Source organism: Drosophila albomicans, chromosome 3 (assembly GCF_009650485.2).
Source record: "Drosophila albomicans strain 15112-1751.03 chromosome 3, ASM965048v2, whole genome shotgun sequence".
NCBI lineage: Eukaryota > Metazoa > Arthropoda > Insecta > Diptera > Drosophilidae > Drosophila > Drosophila albomicans.
The window spans coordinates 48,552,891-48,579,532 of NC_047629.2; the positions used below are offsets into that span (position 1 = coordinate 48,552,891).

The window sequence follows — 26,642 nt, forward strand, 5'->3', positions numbered from 1 at the left end:
CAAAAAAAAGCAGAACAAAATAAAGGGAAACAACAACTACAGACGACGACAGACAATTATTTTTATTTTTACGCTACGGTTAGCCAAAACGCAGGTGTGCGACTTTAAGAGTGTGTTGTTCTCAGCACGCGCCAGACAAATGCGCACTAGCAACAAGGGCTAATTACACACACACACATTGGCACACACAAACACACGCACACTCATACACCTACAGACAAGACAAACACACACCTTCGACAATGACGAGCCTCCACTGCGTATACGAAATATTTGCATGCCCAAAAGGCGACGAGGCGGAAAAGTACCGAGAATGGAAAGTTTTCTGGAATTTACTTTACTTCGAAGCCGCAAGGGGTTGTTGCACCTTCTCTGTTACATTTGCCACCTCCTTGGGATAGTCCACGTCCTGTTCGAAGACGTAGCATTCCACCCAATGTGAGCTGGCGAATTTGCCACAAAACACCGGCTTCCAATTGCAGATCATGTGGCATGCCAGCTGCTCTGGGCTGGCAAATCTATTCGCATTGCGACGACACGCATTCACAAAGAAATCGGCAAAATGTTGAGCTAACTTGATGCAGCTCGAAGTGTGCGATGCCTGGCAAGTATCAGGCTTGGCGAAAAGCAATTCGTGTGCCACTTTCTCGGGATGAAATTGCGCCCCAGCGATCGGATATTTGCGATGTTCGATGAGTGTCACGAATCGTGGTGCATCTTCTTCGTCATCCCGTGTGGCCAACACATGCCAATCCTCGTGCAGTTTAAAGCGGCGCAACTGGGTTTCGGGTATTCCATATCTATGCTGATGGCAGGCAAATGGCTCTCGAGTCATCTGTTGAGCCAACTCGGCGGGTTGACCTTTAAACATTTGCGATTCGGCGAAGTCATGAGTCAGCTGCAGTGGCAACGCTTCGAAGCGCGGCTTGCGGCACATCGTTCGCACTTCTTTGGTGCGTGCTGCATTGATCATCATCAACTGAAAGCCGAGGCAAGTTCCCCACAGCGGAAAGTGTTCACCTGCCGCATTCTTACGCATCGCAATCTCGTAGATATGCTGTGCAGCTGCCACACAATCGTTTGTTAGGCGTGGCTGCTCTTTCGACTCCTTGAACTCCTTGGACTCCTTAAACTCCTTCGTCTCGTCCTCGTCCAGAAACACAGCGCCGCCGGGCAACAGCACGCCATTAACCAGGTTCATTATCCCCTCATAGTAATCGCGATCACGGCCAATCCTGCAAAGCATAAGAGTATAGTATAAAGAACAGTAAAGCAACATTTGCTAAACCAAGACGAGATAAATGTATTTACGCAAAGGCGACAATACATTTGAATATGCTTGCAAAATATTATAAAAATGTAAGTGCTTTAAAATATTTAAAATATTTCATAAATAAAATTTGATAATTTAATTCATAAATAAAGTTCAATCCATAAAAAAAATAGAGAATAAAATATTTCAAAATGTAAGTTTGGTATGCCTAATATTTATATTTCCATTTTTTTTAGACAAATTAAATTTCTTTAGAATTTTTATTAAGAAGGTCTAATTAAAATAATTTTCTGGAAAAATGACCAAAATTTAAAATCATGAACATTCGTCTTAAAAATTGTGTTCTTAAAATAAGACCACTTTAAGAACAACTAAGAAGATTAGTCTGAAAAATGCCAAATTCTCAAATTAAGACCAAAAATTCTAAATACCAAAAATCTTTACAAAAATAAAATAATAATCAAATAAGATATACAGTTTTTGAATATATTTTTTTAAGGTAGAGCTACGCAAAATTTATATTCGGTAAGTTGTTAAAAATTGTTGGGAAAAATTTTGTATTAAAATAAAATAATAAACAAAATATATGTTTTTAAATATATTTTTTAATTAAAAGCAATTAAGTTATTAATTTTTTTGTAAGTTCAATGTCACTTTGGAATTTGTGTAATTATATTAGCACATACTAATTTTACTGGCTAATTATTATTAATAAAATTCTTTCCGGGGATTTTTATATGGAACTTAGGAAAGATATTTTTTATGTTAAACTCAAAATTTGTGAATATGTACTAAAGAAAAGAAAAAGAAGTAACAATATTAAATCCTAATTGAGCATTGTCACTTATTTATAATACCCATTTACCTTCTCATAAGTTGCAAGTATTTAAACAATTAAATGAATCGACGACGCGTGAAATTGTGAAACACTTGTACAAATTGTGAATCAAAAAAATCAAAACAGAAAAACAATTAAACAATTTCCCCCAAGACTGGCACTTTGCCAAATTATGCTCTGCACTCTCTTGTCGCTTTTCGTTTTCTATTTTCCGTTCTCTATTCTCAGTTCTCGGTTCTCTATTCTCTATTCTATTTGCTCTGTGTTTCTGTTTTGCCGCCCCTCAAGCGCTTTCAAGGTGATGTTGCACATTGTTTATGCAGTCGGTCGGTCACTCACCAAATGGGTATGACGACAGCTCCCGCCGATTCCAATTGTTTTACGTATGAGACCGGCAAGTAGCTATGCCACATTCCAGTGCCCAAATGCTTTTCCAAACATTTCGCCATATCCATGCACATGATACCAATGTACCTTCCCCTCTCCATTGGATTAACCTGCATTGCAAATAATTAGTGCACTAAAAACTGATGCGTTCACTTCAACTCTCGTTGAATGCCGTTCAAAGAGTACTCAACTCAGTACCTGAATTTTGATTTATATAGTAAATTTCGCAAACAGACGGAGACAAAGAGAAGGGGCGGAAAACAGAGAGAGAAATGTTTTCCTTTGCTTAATTTTGAATTTAGTCACATAACAAACTTATATACATGACCGCAAAATGTTTTGATAATTTTGAAATAATTTACAAATGTTTTTCACTAAATAAAAGTGTTTAACATATTACCATATGGCAAGAAGACATTCGCCTACTTTGACTCATTCCCTTGCTTATCAATTTGTTTTTTTAATAAGCATTTTAATTTGCTCTGTCTGCGGTTTTTCGTAAAGGAGTCAATAAACGGTTTCCTCATGATAAGAGCTTTTTTATCATAATTCGTACTAAGCGAATTGTGAAACACTCTTTTGTTTTGCATTCTATCGATGCATTACGATAGATGATGAAATTAATATAAAACAAAGAAAAAGTATAAAGAATGATTAAAAAAGAAGTAAAAAAGCTACATTCGAGTGTACTCGACTGTGAAACACCCGTTACCAATTTTCAATAAAACTATAACCTACAAAAATATCAAAAATATACCGCTCGACTGTAAGATATCCTCAAGCGAATTTAAATTAAATTTTAAATATGCAAAATTAAGATACAAGAAAAATACTAAAAATATACCAAATGTATTATTTTAATTGATATATCAAATAAATACTAAAAATATACCAGATTTTTTATTTGGTAATTGATATACTACATTCAAAATATACCACAGAGTGAAAAATATACCAAATTGTCAGCCGAAATAACTGCAATTTTTGCAATTTTTTTTGTGATTGCAACCAAGTTTTCAGAAATCATAAAAACTATTTATTGTATGTGCTAATCCTCGAGACTGGATTCAATATTACTTTCGCTATTCAACTTTCATTGATTTTCCAGGGGCGGAAGTGAACTAGGCAAAATATTGTAACAAACTTTATCTGGTGTTCGTACAGGCAAACGGACGGACAGACGGACATTGGTTTATCGTTTCGGCTTTTAATGCCACCTATGGGTGGCGAGTATAAAAAGCTTAAATAATATTATGCATGATATGGATGAGCAAGATTAATTTATATGAATTGTTTATTTTTAAATAGCGGACAAGGCAAACGAGGGGCGGCTGTTTAAAATCAATGTATTTTTATACCCGCTACCCATAGGGTAGAAGGGTATTATAACTTTGTGCCGACAGGAAATGTATGTATGTAACAGGTAAAAGGAGGCATCTCCGACCCTATAAAGTATATATATTCTTGATCAGCGTCAACAGCCGAGACGATCTAGCCATGTCCGTCTGTCCGTCTGTCCGTCTGTGTGTCTGTCCGTCTGTCCGTCCGTCCGTATGAAACACTGGATCTCAGAGACTATAAGAGATAGAGCTATAATTTTTTTTCGACAGCATTTGTTATGTTTGCACGCAGATCAAGTTTGTTTCAAATTTTTGCCACGCCCACTTCCGCCCCCGCAAATCAAAAAAATCGAATAACAAGCGTAATTTTAAAGCTAGAGTTACGAATTTGGTATATACAATAATTACAATAGTAGTTATGATTCCTGAAAATTTTGTTGCGATCAGAAGAAAATTGTGGAAGTTATTAAAGAAATACTTTTGTATGGGCAAAAACGCCTACTTACTATGGGTCTGAGTTACTTTGGCTGACAATCTGGTATATTGAGCCGTCTATGGTATATTTTGAATGCGGTACTTTATCGATATACCACATATACCATTCGGTATATTTTTAGTATTTTTGCAGTATATTTGGTATATTTTGAGAATAATACCGCAAAATATATTGATTTTATTCAAAATGGGTAGCGGGTATCTCACAGTCGAGTACACTCGACTGTAGCTTTCTTACTTGTTTTAAATTATTTTAACTCTCTTTCTTACAGAAGCCAATTACTTATCATGCCACTCTCGCAAGCCTAGATATATTCTACTTTACGAGGTCGTTGATGCCGTCTTATGTCTGTTATCAACTTGCAATATCCCCTTCTGTAAACTCATAAGCTCGTAAGTTAATCGTATATCTCTTTACGGTAACGGTTTAATGCAACCATTTAATTATTCAGCTAAGTAAAACAAATCCATTTCATAGCTATACTAAATCTAGAAATTGAAAACAAGTGCAAATCATATACTTACCAGATGGGCACAACAAGTGCTCCCGCGGATTGCAGATATTTGACATATGAGGCAGCAATGTAGCTATAACATGGCTGATCTTCGTAAATCATTCCCAACGTTTGGGCCAAGTCTATGCAAATGATGCCCACAGCGGGAATGCATATCGATTTATCAGACGCTGCGCGTGCTGCCATTTATACTACTAGTGTACAACTGACTGAAAAAGAAATTCTCAGAAATGCACAAAATTTCAGAGAGAAGACAAGTCGCATCTTGCACCCTCCCCCACACGGACATATTCTCTCACACACATACACAACTATGCATACCATTTTTCCGAGAGCGAGAGACAACTTGCAGAAAGTACAAAAGGTGCTGCATACTTTCAGGAGTCAATAAAATGTTAAGCTCCTTTGACAGTAGAATAGAAAGAATAGATAAGACTTAAGAGACTTAAACCAAAAAGTTGTATTACAATTTGTCGGCTTATTTATTTAAAACAATATTCTCTTAACTTTTTTATCGATATTAATGTGCAGAAACATTTATTTGAATTCCATTAGGTCAAGTCTAGAAATTACTTTGATAGCTTTGACTAGGATACCAAATTTACTGTCGAAACTACTTTAATGATGTGGAATCCTTACCCAATGCAAAGAAATACTAGTGAAATAGTTTTTAATTTATATTTTCGTTTTATAATAAATGTAAAAAGTTTATTATTATAAATGCAATTTCATTATTTATTTGTATTCGTTTAATATCAAACTTGTCGAACTGACGATATCTCAAATGCTCAGAAAATGAATTTAAGCAATTTTGTAATAAAAAGGTTAACATTTTTGAATGCCCATTTGAAAAATGTTTATTTGCCCCATTGTGGTTAATCAAAACAGCGAGACATTAACGAGAGATTCAAGATTAGATTAGGCTCAAGAACTGAACACTATACTATATAAAAACAAGTATTCGAAATATACTGCATATTAAAAGGTATAGCCATATTTATTTATAAACGTACAAAAAAAAAAAATAAACAAAAAAGTGTACAAAACAAAAAAGTAAATAAAAAAAAAATAATAAAAATGAATATGTCGGAGAGAAATTCGGGGAAGCACCGAATTAAAGGGAATTGTGCGCAAGGCATATCAGCAGAGACAGTGGCTGTTTCTGCTAGTGAGTGAGATTCGTTAACGAACGCAGGCAGATTGAAAAAAGAGATTATAGAGACTCAACTTGAATACTTATGAGAGATCATCTTTTTGTCGATTCAGTTGAGTCAGTCGATGCTTGATAGCGAACGTGAACGGAACTTGCTGTGCTGGCAAGACAGTCGTTAAGACATTGAAAGGATGGATAACGCACACATTTCTCCGACATATTTCAGCAATGCTGCGTGGCAACAAACGCACTCAAAGCAATGGTTATCACAAAAGCAAATCCAAAGTAATGTTTTTCGGCCCCGGCCCCAGTGGGATAAGGATAAGGCAATGGATAAAGACTGTCATCATCTCCAAAAACACTATCGACATCAAAGTGGAACACATATTGCTGAGTATAACTCGACCCTGCGAGCGAAGTGTACTTTGGATTATAGTTGTAGATCAGTGATCTCTTCTGCTCTGTAGCATTTGCAAACACATGTGGACACTGACGCGCTTCGTTCACAAAGAAGTCAGCAAAATACTGGGAAGCGAGGACCGCAGACTTCGTGTGCGGCATTTTAGTGCCTACGAACTCGTAAAGCGGAATCTCCGGATGGAATTCCACGCCATAGAACGGATACTTTAAGTGCTCAATGGTAGACACAAACTCATAGCCCTGTAGATCATGATTTAGGGACATTATACGCCAATTATCCTTCAGAGCGGGCTCATCAAAACTGGCAACCGTATAGCAAAAACGATGATAGTTGTAGGTGATATTCTCGTTGGACAGCGCTGAAATTACCTCATCGCTAGCACCCGCAAAAAGACGACTCGAATTGTAGTCTACAAGCGCAATAAAAGTTAATCCATTATTAGTCCCATAATTAGCAATCAGTAATCTAATCTCTCAGTCATTTACCTGCTTGAAATTCCAGCGGCAGAGCTTGTCCAGCTGAATTGCAATCGCTGCGCGTCTCGCTGCCGTTGGCCACTTTGAGAACCATCAATTCCATGCCCAGACAGGTGCCCCACACTGGGAAGTAGGTGCCATTATCGTTGATCTGCTTGGCAATCCTTATCAGATGCTCGCCCGCATCACCATAGCCGAGGGTCTCAATAAACCAGGTCGCTCCACCAGGCAACAGCACACTAAAAACATAAATCGTTTATTTTTAGTTCAATCTGAATGGTGGTGATTAATAGTGATTTATTTATAATGCTAATGGTTCATTTAAAATAATTTAATACTTTTTATGACCATTATCAGTATATTTGAGCAACGGAAATATACAAATATAAGTAAATTAATACTGTTTCGACTATTATCAGTATTTTGGAGTAACGAAATGATAAAAATAGTATCAATATAAAACTGATATAGATAAATAAAAAATAAAAATAAATATTCATTTATTATTTTTTTTTTTTGTTTTATTTAGTTTAAAAAATTGTAAATAATTATTATCATCGATTTCCTAACTTACCCTTGGAGGTTCAGCAGCAGTTTTTCATAGTAGCTCTGATTGCGGCCGATCCTAAGAAGAGTGAAGGGAAATGAATAATAACATATTAGCAAAAGTGGCAATGATTTAAAGCCCCGCTATGATAACGCTGCACGTAACTGATTATCAACTGTCAGCGTCGTCGTGCCTCAATCTTAATTTCAATCTCAATTTCTAATTCAAAATCGCAATCGAAAATCTACTTACCAAATTGGCACCACTCTGCCTCCCGCACCTTCAATGAACTTCACATACGACGCCGCAATATAACTGGTTGCATTATAAGTTGTGGCTGATAACGAATCCGGGTAAAGTTCTTGTGCCAATACTCCAATGATGGGCGATACACTGCCATTAACATCAGCCTGCACAGTGGTCAATAAACACAACAGCAGAAATCCCAGGCACAAGGATTGCATCCTCTTGCAACAGCTCGACATTGTTGAATGAGGCATCTGCTGTGTTGTGTGTGCACCTCGAGCAAAGAACTAAATAGCACTGGCAGTGTGAAACAAAAAGCTTTTTCAATTTCAATTTAATTTGCACTACAAAAATATAGCGTTTGGCATTTTCACATTAAAAACGGCAAGTTATTAGAACAATAACAAAGTTGTTTTCACTTATCAGCAGGTGCATTCACCTGGAGTCTAACTGAAGTCCATCATTGTTGTTGTCAGCTGCCAGCTGTTTCTTTGTTCAGTTGACGTTTGGCGCAACCAACAATTTGCTATCGAAACTGCTCAAGAGATATGGAATCCTAACCTAACCCAACCCAAATAAATACTAGAGAAATAGTTTTTAAAATTTATTTTCTTTTCATAATATAAATTTGTCGTTATTACTGATGCAAATTTGTTTTAAGTTTGTATTTGTTTAATATCAAATTTGCCCAGCTGACAAAAGCGATTCAAAAGCTCTTCTGGTGGAGCAGGTTCGTCGTGGGCCATATAGCAGGATGCTAGCAGCGAACATCCATCGCAGCTCACCAGCACCACCACGGTTAGATCGTCAGTGCTAAAATTAGGTAGTAGATGAGCTTTTAACCCCTTCCTTACTAGGATGGCAGTTCTCGATCTACTTACCAATGTCGGGACGTATAGATTGTAGTTTGGCGACTTCAGCCCTGCGACCGTGTTTCCCGACGCTATCCACGGTTCCTAGACCAAAGCCGCGTAGGCGGACCCATCCTCTAGTGCGAGGAGGAGCTCCGCCGAAGCCGTTTTCGATTTATTGAGGTTGAGCTGCAGCACACTCATTAGAGGGCCGCAAACTCGTGGGGGGGCCCGTCTGCATGGACAGTTCCTCCGTCTCGTCCAAGTGCAGGGTGGCGTCGGTCATGCTCTCTAGACCGAGATCTGCCTCTACCTCCCCTGACCTCAACGTGTGTGTGTCCTTGTCAGTCGGATGCGTTTTTTGAGGCGAAGGTACACGCTCCCTAAGCCCCACGCCATCTTCCCGTTGCGCTTGTATAGCAGATCCTCGGCCTCCTTATTGATCTGCATGATCACGTGCTGCTCACCACTGGGTAAAGGTTTATCAACCTTCAGCACGGACCAATCACTCGTCGGAATGGCCGGGTTCTGCTTTTTAAGCAACTGAAGCGCCCGCTCTCCCTGCACGGCTATAGGGAACAGGACCTTTGCCTTCGGCATGGACGGAATATTATTTCTGTCCACCACGTCCAGCTTGGCCCCCTCCCATAGTCCCTCCAGCTTGGGGACGGTCGCTTTCAGCCATAGCAACGTTGGCTCGTCCTTGCATTTCAGGATCTTGACACCATTCATCCAGCCACTGCCTTCAAAAGTAGGCATTGGACTGTCTGGGGCATTCTCCATACTGACAAAGAGTGCCTCGACCAGCTTGCCATGGGTCAACCGCCACCGCTCTGCAGATATTTTCCCGTTCCCTCTGTCAATGAGGGCAACGGTGAGTTGCCGCCCGGCGGTATCAGCAACCGTTGCTCTCTGTCGCTGTTTGTTGCTGTCCGTTTGGTTAGTGGAGCCAGATGCTCGCAGCCTCTTGCTCACTGGAGCCCCTTGCTTGGAACTCTCAGCAGACTGTTGGCGCTTGATTGCCGTGGACTCCACCTTTTTGTTGTCAGGGCCAATAGAGCCGGCCTGCACCTTATTGTCTTTTGGAAGGAAGCGAAGTTGGTTATCTCGCATCCACCCATTGGCCCAGGCAAGCCTCTCCTTGTCCTGGGCGGACAAGTTTGCTACGCCACTGAGCCTTGCGTGAATGCGGATCGCCGCCTTCTTTTTAGCCTTCTCCTTCAGCGCAGCCTTGGAGCTACTGGCGATAAGTCGCGGCGACTGAAGAGGACGGTCCTCCTCCGCCGTAGAGATTGACACTGCACTCACTTGGTCCGAGTCGGTTAGGACAACGGCACCCGAGTTGTTGTTTGTTTGTTGTTGGTTCGTGACAGTATTGTTGCAACTGAATTGGCCTGCACCCACCGCATCAGAGGTGTGACCGCTGGCGACACGCAGAGAGGATTTCTCCCCCCCGTGCCCGCCGGTGGTAGCAGTCACGCCTTCCACCGACGTTTGGGCTGACATCCCAGCCCGAGTTGAATGTTTTGATGTGTCCATTCTGAGACATTTTTTTGGCTAATTTTGTTCTTGGGAGCCCCCCATAGCGTTTTCAGTCTGACCGCCAGACACCTCGTACCATGGATTCTGCTTCTTATCCTCAGACAGACAAGTACCCGAAAGACAAGAAGCAGAGCCCTCAGCTAGGATCGGCAGTACCTGAAACGTCGACGCATAGTAGAGATCTACTATCCGTTGACAATGAGGTAATGCAGATCCTACCCAGCCAGCACCCTCGGGGAGGGTTCAGTAGAGGATTTTGCCAGCCAACCGAATACTATACTGTATACAGACAAGTATTCGAAATATACTACATATTAAAAGCTATAGCCGTATTTATTTATAAATGTACAAAAAAACAAATAATATTAATAGAAAAAAGTAAAAAAAAAAAACACAAAAACAAAAAAAATTGTATACAAATAAGGGAAGAAAAAAAAAACAAAAAAAAAGGTGTATACAAATAGAAAAAAAAGATTGAAATAAAAACAATTTCAGCAATGCTGCGTGGCGACAAACATACTGAAAGCAATGGTTATCACAAGTGCAAGTCCAAGGGAATGCCTTTCAGCCCCGTCACCCACGGGATAAGGATAAGGCAGAGGATAAGGACTGTCATCATCATCACCATCACTAAAATCACTATTGACATCAAAGTTGAACACATATTGCTGAGTATAACTCGACCCGGCGAGCGAAGTGTACTTTGGATTATAGTTGTAGATCAGTGATCTCTTCTGCTCCGTAGCATTTGCAAACACATGAGGACACTGACGAGCTTCGTTCACAAAGAAGTCAGCAAAATACTGGGAAGCGAGCACCGCTGATTTCGTGTGCGGAACTTTAGTGCTAACGAACTCGTAAAGTGCTTTCTCCGGATGGAATTGCACGCCATAGAACGGATACTTCAAGTGCTCAATTGTGGACACAAACTCATAGCCCTGTAGATCATGATTCAGGGACATTATACGCCAATTATCCTTCAGAGCGGGCTCCTCAAAACTGGCAACCGTGTAGCAAAAACGATGATAGTTGTAGGTGATATTCTCGTTGGCCAACGCTGAAATTACCTCATCGCTAGCGCCCGCAAAAAGACGACTCGAATTGTAGTCTACAAGCGCAATAAAAGTTAATCCACAATTAGTCCCATAATTAGCAATCAGTAATCTAATCTCTCAGTCACTTACCTGCTTGAAATTCCAGCGGCAGAGCTTGTCCAGCTGAATTGCAATCGCTGCGCGTCTCGCTGCCGTTGGCCACTTTGAGAACCATCAATTCCATGCCCAGACAGGTGCCCCACACTGGAAAGTAGGTGCCATTATCGTTGATCTGCTTGGCAATCCTTATCAGATGCTCGCCCGCATCACCATAGCCGAGGGTTTCATTAAACCACGTCGCTCCACCAGGCAACAGCACACTAAAAACATAAATCGTTTATTTTTAGTTCAATCTGAACGGTAGTGATTAATAGTGATTTATTATTTATAACGATTATGATTCAAATGAAATAATTTAATGACCATTATCAGTATTTTTGAGCAACGAAAAGATAAAAATTTAAGTATTTTAACACTTTTTCGACCATTATCACTACTTTGGAGTAACGAAAAGATAAAAAATATATAAACATAAATTTATATCGATTAAATGAAAAATATAAATAAATGAAATATATAAATTTAAAATAATTTATTACTTTTTCGAACAATATCACTATTTTTGAGCAACGAAAGGATACAAATTGAAGTAATTTTACACTAACGAAAAGATAAGAATAGTTTCAAAATAAAACTTATATAGATAAATGAAAAAAATTTAATTATAAAAATTGATGCCATTTTAAATTAAACATGATTGGTAGGAAAAGTACATTTATTTATTTATTTTTGTTTATACAAATTTAAGTTTCTTTATATTTATACATATTTTTAAAAATTGTAAATATCATCATCGATTTCTTAACTTACCCTTGGAGGTTCTGCAGCAGTTTCTCATAGTAGCTCTGATTGCGGCCGATCCTAAGGAGAGTGAAGGGAAAGACGATAAACACGTGTTGAAAATTACGACTCATACAATTCAAAATTCCCTGTCAAAGTCAAAAAACAGTTATCGCGATCGCAAAGTAAACAAAAGATAATAAATTTAATAACATATTAGCAAAAGTGGCAATGATTTAAAGCCCCGCTATGATAAAGCTGCACGTAACTGATTATCAACTGTCAGCGTCGTCGTCTTTCAATCTCAATTTCAATCTTAATTTCTAAATCGAATTCGCAATCGAAAATCAACTTACCAAATTGGCACCACTCTGCCTCCCGCACCTTCAATGAACTTCACATACGACGCCGCAATATAACTGGTTGCATTATAAGTTGTGGCTGATAACGAATCCGGGTAAAGTTCTTGTGCCAATACTCCAATGATGGGCGATACACTGCCATTAACATCGGCCTGCACAGTGGTCATCAAACACAACACCAGAAATCCCAGACACAAGGATGGCATCCTCTTGCAGCAGCTCGACATTGTTGAATGAGGCACCTGCTGTGTTGTGTGTGCACCTCGAGCAAAGAACTAAATAACACTGGCAGTGTGAAACAAAAAGCGTTTTGAATTTAAATTCAATTTGCACTACAAAAATACTACTACTAAAAATTATCACACGTCACAAGTGTGTGTGAGTACCTGTGTTTGTGTGTGTGTGTTTTTGTGTTTAGGGAATGCGTCACAATTGCCCCTATAAACATACATACCTATGCAACAGTGTGTGCGTGTGTTTGTATGTGGACCTTAGAACACTTGCCCGTACATTGATTATATTTTTTATCACTAAGCAGTGATTTGCCATTTTTTTGCCATGAGTGCAGTAAACGGGGAACTTTTATCTGGCTTTTTTCGGCTTAGTTGTCTTCTAAGCTGAGAACCCCCTGGTCCGGCACTAGCAGAAACAACTTGTTTGCTTGATTATTCATAGCGTTTGGCATTTTCACATTAAAAACGGCAAGTTATTATAACAACAACAAAGTTGTATTCACTTATCAGCAGGTGCATTCACCTGTGTGGTTTTTTAATCACATTCATTAATATACATAACAAATCGATCATGACTGGAATCCACCCTTGTTGTTGTCAACTGCCAGCTGTTTCTTTGTCCAGTTGACGTTTGGTACAGCCAACTTCGCGTTCTCTGCAACCTATCGATGACCGATGATTAAAACCAATCGATTTGTCTATGCAGACATCAAATGTTGCTGTTTCTTTTTGATACTGCTTTGTATGCTGTGCAAATATTTCATTTCCACAAGCGTTGCCTTCACCGCCGCCAAGTCATTGGCTTCAAATTGTGTTGTTAGCTTCTCGGCAAATGCTTCAAGCTCTTGCGAAATGTTGGCGCTCAACTTTTCCAGTGCAGCGCTGTTATCGGCCTCCTCCACCTCCTCGTTCCGCTCCATCATAGCCATTAAAAATGTGGCGTTCAATGCACTATTATCCTGTGGCATCTCTTCGCCGGCCAACTGTAGCATGTATTGACCGCGTTCCACAGGCGCAGACAGCGTTTTATAAGCCTTGTTAATTAGCGAACTCCAATCTGCCGAATTTGTTTGCTCCCGTGATGTCCTAGGAGAAATAATAGTCAATTATCGATTAAAAGTGGAATCAAACCCATTAAACTCACTTGTTACTGTATTTATCGGGATGGACTCTCGACTGCAACTGGCGAAAACGCTGTGTAAGCTGCTGAGACTGCAAAGTAAATTGTGTGGGAAAATCCAGCAGCTTAAAGTAGTTCTGCAACAATATACAATGTATTTCAACAATTTCAAAAGCTTTTGTTTTTGTTTGCACTACTCACAATTGTATTGTCCACATCCTGCAAGCTGCCGCAGTCGGCACAAATCATTTGTTTTGCAGGTTTCTGGCAATTCCAACAAACCGAAGTTGACAATGACGCATAGTGACGTGTATTTGGCACTATACTACACTTAATCGATGGCCGGAACACTAATTCGCTAGATTTAGTTTTTAAAATACTCACAACACGTCGCATCTTATGACCAAAATACTTATAATATAAACCACCGCTCTTATCAATTACACAAGCAGGCACACAAAACAAAAATCAGCTGGCCAGCTATGTTATTACAACAGTCTGGCAACGATGTTAAAATACATCACTACTGTTGCTGAGCATACACTTTTTATTTTTATTTTTACCAAAATTCTTGCACATTTGTATGCTATTGTATGCATTTGCAGAGAGGGTAATTCAAATACAAATAAAAAAAAATTAAAAAAGTAAGCAACTCAACAATAATTCGCTGCTGCTCCAGGTGAGGCTCGAACTCACAACCCCGGCATTGCTCATATACACAGTTACTGATTATAAGTACCGTGCGCTAACCAATTGCGCCACTGGAGCCTTCGGAAAAAAATTTGCCAAATGGACGTTTTGAAATTACGGCAACACAATCCTGAAAACACACCCGGAACCCTCCCTTGTCTAACACCGGCTTACATCCGCAGGACATTTAACCTAGCAAAAAAAAAAAAGCGTCTATTGCATTATCTAAGTACACAGATGCGTTTATTTTGGCTTACAAAATGTATAAATGAGGCTTACAAAACTAGCATTATGCATGATCTCCCATTTACTTAGATCAAATCTTTTCTATAGGCTCTGTAGTTGTTCATTTCAGTGGGAAAAGTCTTGAACAATTCAAGCAGCAAATTGGCCTTGAACTTTTTCAGGCTTTCGATTTTGCCTTTGACTTCTTCATTTTTTGCCAGCGCCTTTTCCACACAATCCTTGGTATAGAGTTGTGGATTCTTGTCCTGATCGATGTAATCAAAGAACACCTCAAAAGGCACGTACACATCCTGCACCTGTGGTCGTAATTTGTCGATTTCCTGTAGACCAGTCACCAAACTGTTGCTGCATTTGCCCAAAAAAAAAATTAATATTTAGTATACAAAAATTAAAAAGTGAAAAGCTTCTTCTTACATCTTTTGATTGAGTACATTTTGACCCTGGGGCTGGAAGTCGCTAACGATTATACGTATTTGGCGCACGTTCTCGATGAACATTTCCAACTGAGTTTCAAGATTCTCCAAAGGCGAAGTCATTTTCAACAGTGGTTTATTTAAACTGCCGAAAAAACTCAAAATTATAATACGCTTTTACTTCTTTGCCAACTGCCGGACAGCTGTTGATTGTTTCTGCGGATTGAAGTGTGACCGCACGTTGAATTAGGAAAACTACAATATTATGTTGGATGTATACTGAAATATCCCTCCCATAGATTCTAGCTGGTTTCGTAACTTCGTAAACAATATAAGTTTTTTCAATACGTTCATAAATACGATTGATTTTATTCTAAATATATTAATTTTATTGAGCTACTGCAAGTGTCTCTACCGCTTAATAATTACAGGTAGTGGTTACGCTGCATGATTACGACTATGGTATTAAATATACTAAATAGTCGACAAGCCCTCGAAGTTTCTCGATAAACGATAATTCGTCGGCACTATCGATTGCATTTTACACTAACTGCCGGAGAAGTGCATGGTTTTTTATTATTCTTACTTTGATATTTGCTTAAAATAAATAAAAACACAACTCAAACATGTCGGACGGAGATTTAGATGCATTGCGCGCCCAGCGCATGGCCCAAATGCAATCGCAATTCGTAAGTACCAAGCAATGTAGACAATGTGATTCAATTCAGAGGAGCTACTGGAACATTAAGTGAATTGCCAAATGCCAAAAATAGACACAAAATGCCAAATGGATATATTTGTATTTGTGGTGCTAGCATTGCATGCTAACCAAGTATATAGTTAGGCTCAAATGTCAAGCAACTCCCTTGGCTGGCAATCCAATGGGAGCCAATGACCAACGCGTGACTCATCGCCATCGATTCCTTGCCCATCTGTTGGATTAAAGTAGTTTTCCCGACTAACGAAAGCATTTGCCATTTCCATACAGGGCGGCGGCGGTGGCAACGATGCGGAAAAGCAACAAGCTCAGCAAGAACAGATGCGCGCCCAAGAGGAAATGAAGCACTCAATCCTCTCGCAAGTGCTCGACCAACAAGCACGCGCCCGCCGTAAGTTTAGTACAAATGCATTAAGTATGGAATCAGATTTAAAATTTCGATTTGCAGTTAATACACTGAAAGTGAGCAAACCAGAGAAGGCACAAATGTTCGAGAGCATGGTCATCCGCATGGCGCAAATGGGACAAGTTCGTGGCAAACTGGACGATGCCCAGTTCGTCAGCATCCTGGAGAGCGTGAACGCCCAAATGCCACAGAGTAAATCCACCGTAAAGTACGACAGACGTCGTGCGGCCATTGACAGCGATGATGACGAGGATTATGGTTGCTGATTATCGATTCCCCATGCCCAACTGCCAGACTGGGAGATTGATAAGTTAAATACGCGTACTAAGCTTAAGCTTTCATTTTACACTCAGAAACACAGAAACAGAATGGAAACACGTGCATTAGTTCAGGATAGTTTTAAACAACTATGTTTATTAAATTAAAAACACACACTTCGAGCTGAAAATTCAAACAAATCTTTCTAATAGTTAAGGGAAGGAAATGCCAAATCGAGATCTTTTACAATTACTTCGCAAATCTCACAATGTTTTTTTTAGAAAAGGAGTTTCTTTTATCATAAAAAAATCTAGATTCGTTAACTCAACAATGAGATTATTTTCCCTTCCCTTAATTTATTTAAATTCGCGTCTCGTGAAACTTTTCTCGAATCTACATTGCTTAGTTTAACAATGAGATGAATTGTTTTCTTCAATGTCATCTCGTATTATAATTTCTATTATCGCTTGTCTTGAAGGTTCAAAAATCACTCACAGAATCAAAACACTTGCTTTTATAGATCGAGATAGTTTTAAACAACTATGTTTGTTTATTAAATTAGAAACACACCCACTTCGAGCTCTCAAATCTTACACAAATACGATGCTAACAGCCGACAAAAAGGAATCGCGGAATTCAGATCAAAGAGTTGATTAGTTTCTTCTACATAAGCAAAATTGTCGTGGTTAAATTAAGACTAGATTTTTTGGCTTAACACAATGAGATGGAATTGTTTTGCTCCCCGCCACAAAATGCATGCTGTATGACGTCTACTCTCGCTTCTCGTGATCCTCCTCTTGTTCCTCTTCGGTAACCAAACAATCGCCACAGAAGATCGAGTACATGATGAGCGACAGGAAACCAAGCGGCAGTCCAAAGATGACTGTGGTCAACACTGGATTTCCCTTCCACATTTCGCGCAGCGAACGTTTCACCTCAAACAGAGCGCGATTCACACGCATAAAATACGTGTCGCCGCCATAAACTGTGGCGCTCTCATTGCTGATGGACTCGAGGAACAGATGCAGCGCTTGTGGTGTCAGCTGCAGCGGCTCATCGTCGGGTATGTAATGATGCTGTGTGGTTGAGTTGAGTGCAATGAGATGTGGTGTGGGCAATTGGTCCAGTATAATGGAATGTGCTATCGATGGTTCGCCAATCTGCAAGAGAAATGGGTATTAGATAAAGGCTATCAATTGAGAATGCAACGAGACTCACCCAACCAAACTGGAACTGATCGTGATAGCGAGCACGATGCTTGCGTATGACGCCTTCGACCATGTCACGGAACTCGAGCTCATGCGTGGCAATCTGATTTAGTTTGTCCTCCTGCACCACGGCCAGCACCAGATACTTTTGCGTCTTTAGCAGCTGATGGATGTTGAAACGCGTCACCTTGGGGAAGAGCGTAAAACGCTCCACGTTCACCCACTGAAAGATGGTTTCGTTGACATCCTGCGGATCCATTTGATGCGCCACATGACCATGCGGATAGAAGTGGTGCTGCTCCTCCTTGTACACTATCACCGCCGGCAGTTGCTCGAAATCAAAGTGTTGCGCTGCAATATCCTCGCTTGTAGCATAGAAGAAACCATGCTCCTGATATCCTTCGGCAGCGGCATAATAGGTGTCCCAGACAACGCCCTGTTGTGCGCCCACAAACATGAAGAAGATGGTGTGCGAACCCTTCAGCATATCCACGCTTTCGGTGCGTGTCACCAGCTGCACTGGTGGACCCGACATGCGCAACGCATAATCCACCAGTTCGTCCTTGCTGCGATCCCCGGTGTAAGTGAATTCCATGTTGCCCTTGATGAACATAATGGTGGGATAACCGCGCACCTTAAACTCCCGCGCTGCGGCCGGATATTTCGTGCAATCCAAGCGCCCCACCCTCACATTGGTGGCATGCAACGCTTGGGCAACGAGGGCGAATATGGGTTCGGTTTTTTTGCAGTAGCCGCACCATGGCGCATAGAACATGACCAGCCATTGGCCTTCGTGACGCACATCGATAAAGCGATCACTTAGCTCGAGGACACGCGATGATATCGCTGGAGTGCCGAGCACCAGGAGAAACAACAAAAGGACGAAGCTCCAGCTCCACATTGATTTCGGCATTGCAACTGCTGTGTGATGAGTGTGTGTATTTGTGGTTAACGCTGTTATAGCATGCTCTAAGCACTGTTTACACTTATGACACACTCATAAATTATGATTAATTCAATTAGTAATAGATGCTTTTTTCTAAAAACACAAAACCAACCCCATTTCCCGTTGTTTAGCTGACTGGGAGAATAGTGTGACCGCAATTTGTATGTGCTCAAAATGGCATATCGATAACAAGTGTTATCGTGTTTGCGGCACGCTGCGAATGACATTGTTTACATCGCGGTTTGCGACAAGGTGGCAACACCAAAGTGACCACAACACGCTCTCGAAACACACGTGCAGATGTGTTTTTATTGAGAATATAATTTAAGCTAGCAAAATGAAGACAAAATCAGGTACTGCGAAAGGCAATTACTATGTGCACAATGTGCGCTTCTACACAATCAAACCGCGCGGCATTATGGCGCTGGCCTACAGCAAAGAGATTAAATGTCTGGCGATCAGCCGGTAAGTCAAAGTTGATTAATGTGCAACAGTTTTTATAGTATTTGTGAATTCATTGCTAGTGAGGAGGGATCGATTGAGCTGTGGGACATGCGCTTTGCACCCTATTTGGACCGCGTAATAACCTTGACACCTGACTCGGAAGTCGAAGCCTTGGCCTGGGCAGGCGATCGACTCTTCTCCGTGGACTTGGCGGGCAAGCTGATTGAATGGGATTTGACTTTGTTGCAGCCACGCATCGAACAGTCGCCCACTGGGAATGCACTGTGGTGCCTGGACGTGAACAGCGCACTAACCGAGCTGGCTGTGGGCTCCGAGGAGGGACACATTAATATTATGAGCATTGAGAATAATGAGATCAACTACAAGCAGCTGTTCAACAAACAGGAAGGACGCGTGCTCTGCTGCAAGTTCGACAAACCGGGCAAGCGTCTAGTCACCGGCTCACTGGGTGCCGTGCGCATCTGGAACGTGGCCAAAGGCACCACGTTGCACACAATGACGCTGAACAATAAAACAACTGTTGTTCATTCGCTGCTGGTGCTGAGCAATAATACGATCATTGCTGGTGACTCCGATGGCTATGTGACGGTGTGGAATGGCGCCAATGCTACGCAAGTGGAGAGCAACAAGGTGATGGAGGAGAATGTGTTCACATTGTCCATCAACGAGACCGAGGATCGTTTGGTTTGCAGCGGTCGAAAGCCGCCGGATGTCTTGGTGTTCAGCAAGACGCTGATTAAGCGTGAAGAGTCGGTCAGCGAACGTTGGATCAAGTGCCTGAAGTACGATGTGCATAAACACTATGTCAAGCAGCTGCTCGTTGTGGGCGACAACATTATATCCGGAGGTGAGGATGGCCTGCTCGTCATTGCCTCCATTACCGACAAGACAATACCCTTCGATCAGTATGCACCATTTCTGCCCGGTACCATCGCCACTGGATCACCCAGTGCTCATCTGCTGCTGTTGCGTTACCCGCACAGCCTGCACTTGTGGAGTTTGGGCCAAACGCGTTCCAATGCACCCAACCACAAGACGGTGGGCAAAATACAAACGCTGCAGATGTTCGATACTCCGGACAAGCTGCTCGAATTGAATGTGAGCAACAACAAGATGATACAGGCTGCGGCCTTATCTCCAGATGGCCAATGGATTTGCTATTCCACCCAGTATGAACTCCGCCTGAGTCGCGTGCAATTGGAACCCTTGGCGCTGGAACGTTTTACGGAGGAACTGCCCGCCGAACTTGAGGTGGCCACTCACATTTTCTTCTCGCCAACGTCGAAGGAAATGTTCCTCATACACGCCGAGAGCCGACAGCTGCGTTGCTTTAAGCTGGAGGACAACCAGGTGGATTTCTTGTACAGTGTCAATCTGAGTGCGCATGTCAAGTCGCCTATACGTCTGGTGGAGATGTCGCATTGTGGCACATACTTTGTGGTTGCCACCTCAGATCGTTTAGTTGGCGTTTGGAAAATGAACGGCAAGGATTCGAAGCATTTGCTGAATTTGCCACGCTATAAAGCGGGCACCTCAGCGCTCGCCCTGCAACAGGATCAACCACGTCTGGTCGTTGCTTACGCCGATGCTCGCATTGTGGACTATGATCTGTCAGCGCGTCGCTTCGTCTGCGAGACAACGAACAGTTTTGTGCACGATTCGCAGACGCATTGCATCAAGGGCTTGCTGTTGGATCCACAGAAACCCAAGATTGTGATGGCCTACAACGAGAGCAACTTCTTCGTGCTCAAGGCGGGCGAAAGGCAGTCGATCAGCCAGCAGGCAAAGCGATCTAACTCTACAGTTGGCACCACAAATCTGCTTGACTACGGATTAGTTTCGATGTTTTCACGCAAGGTTAGTTGAGCTGTTTGAATGCTATTAATTTTGCTAATTTATTTCATTTCTTTGATAGCTGCTGATCTTTGCATCGCACTTTGGCAACAAGGAGTTGCTCACCGTTAGCATACAACGTAAAAATCTGTTGTCATTGCTGCCTCCTCCATATGTGGCCAAGAAATTCGGCAAGGCGTAGATGGATTAATTTCGTAGTAGTTTCCTTTTATACTTGTAAGCGAATACTTTGTAAATGTAACAACACAGAACTGTTTAAACACAAAACGTGCTGGATTCTTATTTGTCAAAAATTTGTCTCTGTCAGCGGAGTGAAGAGGAGGGGGAGAGGAGTGGAGGGAACGTATGCAGTGCAGCAAAAATTCGTTTCGTTTTGTCGCTGGCATTTTTCGACTCGACTGTAATTGTTGTTGGCTTGTACTATTTCGTTTTCGGCTATTTTTTTTTCGTTGTTGCTGTTCTCTTCTCTCTCTGTCTCTGTTGCTGTTGTTGTTCGGTTTTACACTGTCTAGCCAACGTCTAGACAAGTGCATACCACACAGACAGTCGAAAACGAACCAACACACATACATTCAGTGGAGTGGCAGAGAAATTGTCGATGCACAATTCAACTTTTAGCTCAAAAACTCATTGCCCAGCTCGACCCGGCCTCTCTCTCTCGCTTCCCCTCTCTCCCCCTCTTGCTCTGCTGCGTGGGTGTCTGTGGCATGAAAGTATCCTGCAGCCATATTCCGTTGCAAGCATTCTTGTTGTTTTTGTTTTGATTCTTTTTTTTAGTTGGCTCGTTGGTTGATGTGTTCCTTTCGCTCTATTCGTATTTGCATAAAAATTTTTGGTAGCATAAAATCCGTTTTCCTGCTGCGGTTGTGTGGGCGTGCCTATGGGGCATTTCGTTGGTCGACAGTCGACGGCCGCTGGATTTGCATAGAAAACTAACAGAGTGCCAAATGGACATAAATAATGAGTGATGGAATTGTTCAGCTTTTAGACTCATTCAACTTTTCAGCAGGTGCACCAATGCACAATCATTCAAAGCATGACCAAAAGCTTTGATTAATTCCCAGAAGCTTTCCATTTAAAACATGAATGTTTTCAATTTGCAGTTAAAGATTTGAAATTAGTATCCTCTGAAATTAGAATCTCGCAGAAATTAGAATAAAATTTATACAAATTTATTGTTCTATGTAGTTCATACTTTTTTATTTCTTACTCTTTGAATAAATTAAAATAAAAATAAAATCCATATTTTTCAAGTACATTTTCTCAATCCTTAGACATTTCACCTACCCTAAAAATTAAAAGAGTTTATTAAATTTTTATTTTCACAGTATATACAAATTAAAACTTAAGGGCATTTTAATTTTTTAGAAATTATAATGCTTCAACAAAAAAAATTTTAAGAGCGTCTAATTTAGCTTAAAAGCTTTTTTTGAACCTAAATTTAATGTTGATATACTATATACATATACAAATTTCGTCTTGTTAAATTGATTCTATACTTAAAAATTTGTGTTTTTCTAATAATTGTAAAGCATAATTTAAAATTTACAGTTTTATAACATAAATTTATAACAATAAGCTATTGCTTTTCATTATCAAACATTAACTAATGTATTTATAATTAATGTTGAATAGTTATGGGAGACTCGACTTTAATCTAAGCTGATGAAAGGCTTTTATTTTCCTAATTTGTATTGTATGAACTAAATTTAAAATATAAGTGCAGCATCAAATATTCTCTATGTATAGTGATTTTTATTTCCTTACTTCCTTACTTTCATTATTTGCATCCAAAAGTTGATTTTAAAGTTCATTAAAATTAAAAAAAAAAACACTAAAAAAAGAAACTATTCTAGAAACAAAATTCAAATATTTCGAAAGTCTACTTTGATCTGATATTAAACATACATTCAATATATAACGTCAAAAACTATGAAATTACCTAAAGCACCTTGCTTAGATAGTACTTAGAGAATATTAAAGCTTTAGCTTGTGCTTAAGTGAAAGCTCTTGAAAGTTGTAAACTTTCCGTTCTCGAAATGTGGAAAATGTGTAAAAGAAGCAATAAACGTGGCTAGTTGGGCTAATGTGGCGAGGTTTCAATATACGAGCTGATTAACAAATATTACGCATACGCCACGTGCGACATATTGGGCACGAACAAACGAAATGCAGAGCGTGTAGAGAATTCAATCACGCCTTTTGGCCAATGTAAGGGCATTAAAATGCACTTAGCAGTCAGCGGGAGATAAAGAGAGAGACAGAGACAGGGAGAAAGAGAGGGAAGATGACAAGCGGCAGCTGAAACTTATGCAAACTACGCGACCAAATACAAAACTGAAGTCGGCGAAGTCTACAAAGGAGTCGAGTCGTCGTCTTCGTTGTCGTTGTCGCGTTGAGTTGAGTTGAGTCGTGTCTAGACAGCGAGTGAAAACTTTGGCGGTGGCGAAACTTTGCTGCCAACTCAACAACAACAACAACAATGTTGCTGAGGCGGCGACAACACACTTGCTGCCTTTAGGTTGCACCAATGTCTCGGCGTCTGGGGCAAAGTTTTTACGCGCTGACACGGCAGACATTGTGTCGGCCAACACAGAGAGACACACACAGAGAAAGAGAGAGAGAAAGAGAGAAGTGAACAATGCCTCAAATTGACATTTAATTGGTTTGCAAATTAGCCGACGACGTCGCCAGGAAGTGAACACCGAACATGCCTCCAGCAGACGCATTGGAATGCGCCAGCCAGCCAGCCACAAAAATGATGCACTGCCTGATGCATGCCACAAGCTGTGTGGCTTAAACAGCTAATCAACCCCTAGCTTCAGCTTCAGGTTTAGCAAACTGCAATTCTCGTCTAATAATAAACAAGGGCGCGCAAATTGGCCGCTAATGAACGAAATGAGATAAAGCTTAATTTGCATTTAATAATATTAACGCGTCGTTTGTGGCACGTAAAGAGAGAGAGATGTAGATAGATAGAGCGAGGTAGATAGCTCGCTTATCCCAGGAGGCAAGAGCATAAATCGCATGCGGTTGTCATGACACTGCACTCTTTGCAACGACGTCGACGACGTCGACCCCTGCAGCGGTCTAGACAGCGACAGCGACAGCAGCAAAGAATGCTGCACAGAGGACAATGTAAGGACAAACGTGGCTGTCTGGCCACCAACTTGGGGCCAGAGAGGCGGCAAAGGGGGGAAGTATGCGTCGTAACTTTTGAATGCAGCTAAAGCTGATTGAATTTTATGCTCAACAAAAAAGCAAATCAACTTAAAATGGCAACGTGATAGCTGCCAAAGCTAGAGTTGCTATCTGTTTCGCTCCCACTTTCGTGCCATCTCTTTCTCTCACTCTTGTCCTATCTCTTTCGTCCCCTCTCTGACCGCAAATGAAGCTGCACTTGCTTAAAACGCGACGGGCATTGAAAGGTCACCGGGCGCAATTGACTCGCCTGCCAAATGGAAATGGAAATAGGAGCGTAGCTTTGAGGGGAGCAGTGAGGGAGTAGCAGAGGGGTTGCTTTAGAATTCCCCATCTCCCCACTTCCTCCCCACAATCGCTGTAATTTGAGTTGGCTTTGCAGCTGGGATTCATTGAGAGTTAGACACATTGACAGCGTCAGCATAAAATTTCGCATTGAATTTTGTCCTTCTGTTGCCAAAGGACAAATGCACAATAAACTGCTATTGCTCCCCACTTCCCTGCTTCCCTTGTTTAGAGGTGGGGAGGCAGCAAGACAAAGACTTAGTTGCAGCTTCCTGGTTGCACATTCAAGATGCTTGCTGCAACTGCAACTTGCAGTTTTATTGCACACTAAAACTACACTGCGAGATAAAGAAAGCAACGATGAACACAATAAAAGTTTCTTAACAAGAAAGTGCGGAATAGAAATATAAAAAATAATGTTAAAAAAAAAACAAATTAAGGAAAAGAAACCAATTAGATTAAAAGTAATGATCCATACATAATTATGTATAAAGAAACTTGTTCTGATCGTTTTACTTACTGAACTCTCAAACGTTAGGAGCAAGAAGTAATTGTCAAATTTATCAAAATTATGAAATAATAAAAATAATTGATTGTTAAGGAGATCCTTCATTACTTAATTGTATAAATTCGAAAGCTTAAAATACCCGCAAAGGAGAGATACATAGCAATTCAATCTGTTAGTTGGTATTTTCCTTACCAGTAATTGCATTTTTATATTTTATGAGTTCTAAAACAACAACTTTTAACATAAATCGGATATCTAGATACATAATCTCTTTACTTACTTTAGCATAAAATTGTGAAAAAGAAGAATCACTTATTCTGTGTGTCACCTCAATTATTGACAGCAAATAAAATGGATTATAATTAATATATATATTTTATTTAATTAATTATTTTATTTTATTCCAAAGGAAAGCTCACTATTCGATGGACCACTTCAGTTATTGACATAAAATAAGATGAATTCAATGAGTAATTAACTTATTTTCCTTATCAGTAATAGTATTATTTTATTATATGAGTTGTAATACAAAAAGTTTTTAAATCGAAATCTACTTAGCTATATAGTAAACTCTTTACTTTGTCAATTACTTAACTCTATAGCTAAAATGAAGAGAAAGCTATTCTGCAGGTCACAACAATGCAATGACAGCTAAGAAAATGAAATGATTATGTAATTGTCATAATTAATTATTTAATTTTACTCAAAAGAAAAGCTTGATATTCGATATACAAGTTATTGACAGAAAATAACATGAAGTCAATATGTAATTAACTTATTTTCCTAGTTAGTAAGAACATTATTTTATTGTACGAGTTCTAATTCATAAAATCCTAAAAGAAGAGTTGCAGAACAAACCACTTTACTTTATTAGTTAATAAATTTTAGACCATAAAATTGTGTTAATCGAGGAGAAAGCCTTTCAGTCTAGAACTTTAAATATTGATAGTAAATAAAATACATTATTGATGTAATTAATCTTATTATCTTTTCAGTTATTTAATTACTTAATTATATTCAATCAAATACATAAAATGTCTAGAAAAGAGAACTTGTTATTCTGTGTAACACTTTAATTATTGACAGTAAATAAAATGAATTGATTACAGTTTAATTAATTTGTATTTTATTTAAAGTAAAGCTTGCTGTTTAGTGAAACACTTGAAATTCTGTCAGTAAATGAAATGAATAGATTATATATGAATTGAATTTCTGGCAGTAAATAAAATTAATTGATTAAAGTTTAATTAAATTACATTTTATTTAAAAGTAAAGTGCAACACTTGAATTTCTGGCAGTAAATAAAATTAATAACATAGATTATGTGATTAACTGCTCTTGGAAACTTATTCGCACAGAGTCTGCAATTCGATGCACTTTTCTAAGGAACTAATCAGCCATAAAATGCGCTCAAGTGCATTAAAACTTTGAGAGCAACTTGCAACGTGGGGCAAGTGCAGCAAACAATGTGAAGCCAATGGCCATATTCACAGAACTCGTCCAATAAAAGACACACGATTCATCAAGGGAAGTCAATTTAGATAGGTTTTTGAACAGGTGTGTGCATAATTGTGGTTATCAATGACTTGTTGTTGTAAACCACACAGAGAGCGAGCGAAAGAGAGAGAGGTATAGAACGTGCAACAATAGGCAACACATTGTTGCATTTGTTGTGTGATTTTGTGTACGCGCTTCGTTTGCAAGTTGCAAC

The 26,642-nt window shown here is 40.0% G+C and overlaps 9 protein-coding genes, 1 long non-coding RNA gene and 1 other non-coding gene across 14 annotated transcripts; 3 read left to right on the forward strand and 8 right to left on the reverse strand.

Moving 5' to 3' along the window:
* Positions 1 to 37: 37 nt before the first annotated feature.
* LOC117567391 (gamma-glutamyl hydrolase) lies at positions 38 to 5,049 on the reverse strand. 3 transcript variants are annotated; one of them, XM_034247341.2, is made up of 3 exons: positions 2,697 to 2,874; positions 2,451 to 2,608; positions 38 to 1,235 (listed from the first exon to the last, which is right to left on the reverse strand). In XM_034247341.2, exons 2-3 carry the CDS (start codon positions 2,597 to 2,599, stop codon positions 338 to 340), a joined length of 1,047 nt encoding a protein of 348 aa, XP_034103232.1. In that variant the 5' UTR covers positions 2,600 to 2,608; positions 2,697 to 2,874; the 3' UTR covers positions 38 to 337. The 3 variants fall into 3 exon arrangements, with proteins under 3 accessions (XP_034103232.1, XP_034103230.1, XP_034103231.1); XM_034247339.1 differs by lacking the exons at positions 2,451 to 2,608; positions 2,697 to 2,874 and adding an exon at positions 4,859 to 5,049; XM_034247340.2 differs by having other exon boundaries at positions 2,451 to 2,874.
* Positions 5,050 to 5,613: 564 nt separating this feature from the next.
* On the reverse strand, positions 5,614 to 8,225 carry LOC117567388 (gamma-glutamyl hydrolase-like). Its single transcript, XM_034247337.2, has 5 exons — positions 8,131 to 8,225; positions 7,698 to 7,988; positions 7,473 to 7,523; positions 6,908 to 7,137; positions 5,614 to 6,831 (listed from the first exon to the last, which is right to left on the reverse strand). The coding sequence occupies exons 2-5, from the start codon at positions 7,943 to 7,945 to the stop codon at positions 6,224 to 6,226; spliced, it is 1,137 nt and encodes a 378-aa protein (XP_034103228.1). The 5' UTR covers positions 7,946 to 7,988; positions 8,131 to 8,225; the 3' UTR covers positions 5,614 to 6,223.
* LOC127565376 (uncharacterized) lies at positions 6,641 to 11,157 on the forward strand. Its single transcript, XR_007954702.1, has 2 exons — positions 6,641 to 6,758; positions 11,120 to 11,157. It is a non-coding gene; the product is annotated as an uncharacterized LOC127565376 (long non-coding RNA).
* On the reverse strand, positions 8,320 to 10,341 carry LOC127565371 (uncharacterized). Of its 2 annotated transcripts, XM_052003458.1 has the most exons (3): positions 9,851 to 10,341; positions 8,573 to 9,817; positions 8,320 to 8,504 (listed from the first exon to the last, which is right to left on the reverse strand). In XM_052003458.1, exons 1-2 carry the CDS (start codon positions 10,079 to 10,081, stop codon positions 8,867 to 8,869), a joined length of 1,182 nt encoding a protein of 393 aa, XP_051859418.1. In that variant the 5' UTR covers positions 10,082 to 10,341; the 3' UTR covers positions 8,320 to 8,504; positions 8,573 to 8,866. The 2 variants fall into 2 exon arrangements, with proteins under 2 accessions (XP_051859418.1, XP_051859417.1); XM_052003457.1 differs by having other exon boundaries at positions 8,321 to 8,504; positions 8,573 to 10,340.
* LOC117567389 (gamma-glutamyl hydrolase) lies at positions 10,493 to 12,962 on the reverse strand. Its single transcript, XM_034247338.2, has 5 exons — positions 12,835 to 12,962; positions 12,375 to 12,665; positions 12,049 to 12,099; positions 11,269 to 11,498; positions 10,493 to 11,192 (listed from the first exon to the last, which is right to left on the reverse strand). Exons 2-5 carry the CDS (start codon positions 12,605 to 12,607, stop codon positions 10,576 to 10,578), a joined length of 1,131 nt encoding a protein of 376 aa, XP_034103229.1. The 5' UTR covers positions 12,608 to 12,665; positions 12,835 to 12,962; the 3' UTR covers positions 10,493 to 10,575.
* Positions 12,963 to 13,086: 124 nt separating this feature from the next.
* On the reverse strand, positions 13,087 to 14,197 carry LOC117567392 (iron-sulfur cluster co-chaperone protein HscB). Its single transcript, XM_034247343.2, has 3 exons — positions 13,935 to 14,197; positions 13,758 to 13,870; positions 13,087 to 13,699 (listed from the first exon to the last, which is right to left on the reverse strand). Exons 1-3 carry the CDS (start codon positions 14,127 to 14,129, stop codon positions 13,312 to 13,314), a joined length of 696 nt encoding a protein of 231 aa, XP_034103234.1. The 5' UTR covers positions 14,130 to 14,197; the 3' UTR covers positions 13,087 to 13,311.
* A 207-nt stretch (positions 14,198 to 14,404) lies between these two features.
* On the reverse strand, positions 14,405 to 14,501 carry Trnai-uau (transfer RNA isoleucine (anticodon UAU)). Its single transcript has 2 exons — positions 14,464 to 14,501; positions 14,405 to 14,440 (listed from the first exon to the last, which is right to left on the reverse strand). It is a non-coding gene; the product is annotated as a tRNA-Ile (tRNA).
* Positions 14,502 to 14,639: 138 nt separating this feature from the next.
* LOC117567811 (mediator of RNA polymerase II transcription subunit 10) lies at positions 14,640 to 15,315 on the reverse strand. The gene is made up of 2 exons (XM_034248046.2): positions 15,084 to 15,315; positions 14,640 to 15,014 (listed from the first exon to the last, which is right to left on the reverse strand). Exons 1-2 carry the CDS (start codon positions 15,203 to 15,205, stop codon positions 14,735 to 14,737), a joined length of 402 nt encoding a protein of 133 aa, XP_034103937.1. The 5' UTR covers positions 15,206 to 15,315; the 3' UTR covers positions 14,640 to 14,734.
* Positions 15,316 to 15,603: 288 nt separating this feature from the next.
* Positions 15,604 to 16,935, forward strand: LOC117567810 (programmed cell death protein 5). Its single transcript, XM_034248045.2, has 3 exons — positions 15,604 to 15,771; positions 16,071 to 16,191; positions 16,249 to 16,935. The coding sequence occupies exons 1-3, from the start codon at positions 15,709 to 15,711 to the stop codon at positions 16,470 to 16,472; spliced, it is 408 nt and encodes a 135-aa protein (XP_034103936.1). The 5' UTR covers positions 15,604 to 15,708; the 3' UTR covers positions 16,473 to 16,935.
* Positions 16,936 to 16,981: 46 nt separating this feature from the next.
* On the reverse strand, positions 16,982 to 18,775 carry LOC117567809 (protein disulfide-isomerase TMX3). Its single transcript, XM_034248044.2, has 2 exons — positions 17,683 to 18,775; positions 16,982 to 17,624 (listed from the first exon to the last, which is right to left on the reverse strand). The coding sequence occupies exons 1-2, from the start codon at positions 18,583 to 18,585 to the stop codon at positions 17,235 to 17,237; spliced, it is 1,293 nt and encodes a 430-aa protein (XP_034103935.1). The 5' UTR covers positions 18,586 to 18,775; the 3' UTR covers positions 16,982 to 17,234.
* A 94-nt stretch (positions 18,776 to 18,869) lies between these two features.
* On the forward strand, positions 18,870 to 21,204 carry LOC117567808 (uncharacterized). The gene is made up of 3 exons (XM_034248042.2): positions 18,870 to 19,083; positions 19,143 to 20,940; positions 20,999 to 21,204. Exons 1-3 carry the CDS (start codon positions 18,956 to 18,958, stop codon positions 21,116 to 21,118), a joined length of 2,046 nt encoding a protein of 681 aa, XP_034103933.1. The 5' UTR covers positions 18,870 to 18,955; the 3' UTR covers positions 21,119 to 21,204.
* The last annotated feature ends 5,438 nt before the right edge of the window (positions 21,205 to 26,642 follow it).